The sequence below is a fragment of the Penaeus monodon genome, chromosome 5, assembly GCF_015228065.2.
Source record: "Penaeus monodon isolate SGIC_2016 chromosome 5, NSTDA_Pmon_1, whole genome shotgun sequence".
Lineage (NCBI taxonomy): Eukaryota > Metazoa > Arthropoda > Malacostraca > Decapoda > Penaeidae > Penaeus > Penaeus monodon.
This window is the reverse complement of record NC_051390.1, coordinates 50,193,773-50,198,772: the sequence shown is the minus strand read 5'-3', so window position 1 is coordinate 50,198,772 and position 5,000 is coordinate 50,193,773. Positions and strand designations below refer to the sequence as shown.

The 5,000-nt window shown below is 39.6% G+C and overlaps 1 protein-coding gene across 1 annotated transcript in view; it reads right to left on the bottom strand.

The window, feature by feature from the left end:
• The window catches only part of LOC119573253 (homeobox protein Hox-A4-like), a 28,893-nt gene that overhangs the window by 12,132 nt on the left and 11,761 nt on the right, over positions 1 to 5,000 (bottom strand). Inside the window, exons 2-3 of the mRNA XM_037920386.1 lie at positions 4,333 to 4,444; positions 3,798 to 3,920 (exon numbers count right to left, since the gene is read on the bottom strand). Of these exons, the coding sequence (XP_037776314.1) occupies positions 3,798 to 3,920; positions 4,333 to 4,444 (235 nt within the window). The remainder of the gene's footprint in view (positions 1 to 3,797; positions 3,921 to 4,332; positions 4,445 to 5,000) is intronic.

Here is a 5,000-nt window from a genome sequence, read left to right as displayed (position 1 = left end):
GCTTCACATCGAGCTTAAGAATGGCTGACTGGCGTGTTTCCGGTACTGAATATATATATAAAAACTGATAAGAAAAGCATAATTTGAAAGTGCTGACAACTAATGATTCTGAATTTCAGAGAAGAGAAATGACAAAGGTACATAAAAAAAAATAAAAAAATATTAAACGCGTGGCAAGGAAGGTGTCATGAAAAAAAAAAAACGATGGAGATTCGACCCTGTCTCGTTCTTGGACTCACTCGCCCCTTCTCCTTCCTCTTTGATTGCCGGACCTGCTGTCATCCTCGTTACATTATCCATCCTTGCGAAGCCCTAGGATGGAGGGCCCTGAGGATTTGAGAGACTAATGATCCGCACTGATTAACTGTTGAGCCTGATTCGGGGCACACGTTAAACGCCTTAGAGTGCCTTCGTCAATAAGTGTCCTGGGGTGTATTAAATGATGGGTGTACTTCCGTGTTTTATGCAGACGATAATGCCATTAATCGTGTTTTCAGAATTAGCACTATAGTCTGTCATGTATGAATATTACGTCTTTTACAGTCAACTTTAACTAGGAACGAGAAAAACATACACCGTCAAGAGAACTTTCAAAAATTAAAATTCTTTTCAAACTGAACAATTCATCTCGCCCTAAAAAAAATAAATAAATAAATAAAATAAAAGCTATCATAATAAACCAACAATAAAAAAAACTAATTATGATTCTAAGAATAAAAAAAAGAAAGAGAAAAGTCCACAAGAGGGGAAAAATCACATAAAAGAGTTAGTTAATCTCGATAACCTATGACAGAAGCTTCGGGTTACCTCAGGTCATCTTAAATCTTCATGAGTACTGTTTCGACTTGGCTTCCCGTGGGTCTTCTGTGAGGGGATAGCGAGGGGAGAAGAGGGAGGGGAAAAGTAAATCATTGGGTGAGGAAAGAGTTGCATTTATTTACGGAAAAGGGAAGAAGGAAGAAGAGGAAAGAAACGGAAAATAGAAGTTAAAAAAAGAGAGTAAGAGCGACTGCTGTACCGAAGGCGAGGGAAAACATGAAGTGGATGAACAGGTAATCATACAGAAAGAGAGAGGTATGCGTAGAAATACTGTACATATGGATTGCACACAAACATGGTAGGTGTTTGTGCACATGCGTACATATATTAACTTGCGTCACGTTTCCAGAATTTTAATGTTATTTCTTCAACCACTAATGAAATATAACATATGGTAATGACTCTTCAGTCTTCCTAATGATGTATATATACACATATGTATATAGATGATGGGTAACAGTTATATATCTATATATGTACATATATATATATATATATATATATATATATATATATATATATATATATATATATATATATATGTATACTTGTACATATATACATATATATGTATACATATGTACATGTGTGTATATATGTATATATATATATATATATATATATATATATATATATATATATATATATATATATATATATATGTGTGTGTGTGTGTGTGTGTGTGTGTGTGTGTGTGTGTGTGTGTGTGTGTGTGTGTGTGTGTGTGTGTGTGTGTGTGTGTTGTATATTATATATATAATATATATTATATATATATATGTATATATATGTATTTGTATATATGTATGTGTGTGTAGGGGCCGCGGTGGCCGAATGGTTAGAGCGTCGGACTCAAGACTGTCACGACGGCAATCTGAGTTCGAGGGTTCGAGTCACCGGCCGGCGCGTTGTTTCCCTTGGGCAAGGAACTTCACCTCGATTGCCTGCCTAGCCACTGGGTGGCCAAGCCAGCCCAAGTCAGTGCTGGTCACAAGCCCGGATGAAATAGAGAGAATGATTACCTAAAAGGTAACACCGGCACTCTCCGTGGAAAGGAACTGGGGACCCTACCACGTACTCACTCCAAGAGCATCACAACATGAAAACTACAATTAAGTATCATGCTGTGACCACGGCGGCTCAGACATGAACCTACCGTTAAAAGAAGATGTGTGTATGTATGTATGTATGTATGTATGTATGTATGTATGTGTGTATATATGTGTATATATATGGGGCTATTACCGTCATATATATATATATATATATATATATATATATATATATATATATATATATATATATATATATATATATATATATATATATATCGTTAGGAAGATTGAAGAGTCATTATCCTGTTTTATTTTATTACTGGTTGGAGAGAGAGAAAAAAAAAAAAAAAAAAAAGTATATATATATATATATATATATATATATATATATATATATATATATATATATATATACATACACACACACACACACACACGTGTGTGTGTGTGTGTGTGTGTGTGTGTGTGTGTGTGTGTGTGTGTGTGTATGTGTGTGTGTGTGTGCGTGTGCGTGTGTGTGTGTGTGTGTGTGTTACATACAGTATCTGTTTCTCACCTTATCTTTCTTTAAATATCTATTTAAACACCCCTTCACCGGTTCTCTTCAGCAAGCTAATGCATACCTGCACTCCACAAGAAACACACATATACTCACTCACACTCACACACGCACACGTGTGTGTGTGTGTTTGTATGTATATACACTTCTTTACATCCATATGCATATATAATACATGTGTGTGTATATATACTATATGCATATACTATATATAAACATATATATATATATATATATATATATATATATATATATATATATATATATATATATATATATATGTGTGTGTGTGTGTGTGTGTGTGTGTGTGTGTGTGTGTGTGTGTGTGTGTGCGCGTGTGTGTGTGTGTGTGTGCGTGTGTGTGTGTGTGTGTGTATACCCAGTACACATGACAAATACGGAACGAGCGCGCGGCGGATCTAATCGCCCGAGGGAGAGGCAAGGGAGCTAAACATCTGCCATAACCCGCAACTAATAAACTGGGGGAGATGAGAATTGATCACGTGACCGCGAGATCATATCACACGAGCGCCTCCTAATGAGTATGGTGACTGAGGCTGACGATGGGGTATGGTGGCCGCCCGTGATGGGGTGGCGGTCGAGTGCGATGCCGAAACACCACGAGGATAAAGAACGCGAAAGCACAAGAATAACGATGAGAGATGAAAGAAGAAGAATATAAGAATGAAAAAATTGAAAAAGGAAAGAAAAGAGAGAATAACAGAGAATCCACAGAAAATGGGTCACAGAGACGCGAATCGGAAAACCGCCAATCGCAAAATAGACACGCAAAAAAGGGCTAATTTGCGAAACCCGACTCGCCGTTTCCGTCCCGTCGCCGGAACTCTCATCCGGAGGAGGAGGGAAGCGGAGATCGGAAGGAGACGGCGACGGCGGACGACAGGTGGCGATGGGGAGGGGGAGGGAGGGAGAAGGGGGAGTGAGGGAGGGAGGGAGCGAGAGGGAAAGAGGAATAGGAAAGGAGGGAGCGAGAGGGGGAAGTGAGGGAGGGAGAGGAAGGGAAGGAGGAAGGGGGTGGAAGGAGAGGGAAACAAGAGAGAGAGAAGTACGAGAGGGAAGGAGAGGGGGTGAAGGGAGGAAGAGAGAGAGGGAGAGAAAGGGGGACAGAAGGAGAGGGAGGTGGAGAGAAAGAACTACGAATGGGAAGGAGAAAAAGAGAGAGAAAAAAAAACGCAAAGGGAGAAAGACACAAAAAGAGAGACTCAGAAGCGTCTCCCAAGATTCAGTGGACGCCGCCGTATGGACGCTAACTAAGTAGATTTTCCATCCTTCCTTTTTTTCCATTGACTTTACATACGCACAGAAAGGTGCACAAAACATACTAAACGAACCCCAAAGCTCACCTGTACTGCTGGTCCATGTGTGCCTTCTCGATACGCTTGTCTTTGGCCCGTCGATTCTGGAACCAAATTTTGATCTGCGTCTCCGTGAGGTCCAGTGATTCTGCCAGTTCGAACCTCCTCGGCCTTGGGGTGGGGGGAGCGGGGGAGAAAGCGATCGAGAAGTTGCTTGGGGATTGAATATTATAACTCTCTATGCTGGAAGGCTATTTCTTCAGCGTATATACATAATTAAATAATCTATCTCGATAATTCAATACATTGATAATTTTTCTCTATCTCTACACATGGAAAAAAACACACACATTAAAAACATCCGTGGCCATATCTACCTGTAAATTCACATGTATGATATTTCTCTATCTGTCTATACGGCCAAATCCATATTAAAAACCAACCCTCAATGCCTATACATACTATAAACACACACATTCAAAACAAACATATCTCTACGCGGTAACACACTTCTAAATCATCCCGTACTCTGTGTCTGCATGTGAAACCTAACCACACCGCTGAGGACGACGCAAGGACTCACCTGGAGATGTACTCGTTGCGGTGGTATTCCATCTCGAGTCTCAGGGTCTGTTCCGATGTGAAGGTCGTCCTCTGTCGCCGTTGCCTGTTGTCTCTCCTCCGTCTGCGTGCCACTGCGGGAGAACCAGAGGGCGTGGGTAGATTGGATAGTGACCTGAGGGACTTGAATATAGGTTTGAATTTTCATGTGTTTTAAATGTGATGTTCGGAGCAGTGTAAGGGTACAAAGGACTAGTAGACTGATGAGAATGGGCTACTTGTTTTTTAATTACAAGCAAAATATTGTGGAAGATTCAAATATAATGGAAAAAGTATCTGACTAATCTGCAACCTATTGTATATACACGCCACTCTTCGCTTCGCAAGGCTGTGGAAACTTTCAGATGCATTTATCAGATTCAGTTTTAAAAAGTTTTATACATTGTTCTTTATGTGAAAAGTTGCATGAAGTTTTGCAGTTTGCATAGTATCCACTGCGAGTGAGCATCGTGTCCGAATTGGACAACTAGATAATCTCTGTGATCATTTACTTGTCTTACTAACTGAGTTATATCAACAAATCAAAATGCACAGCCTTTTCTGTGATAATTTGGAACCTGTAAGATTATATCAGAATTATTTTTGAAGACAAAATAGAAGTCAAGACTACGTCATTTGACTCGGACATTC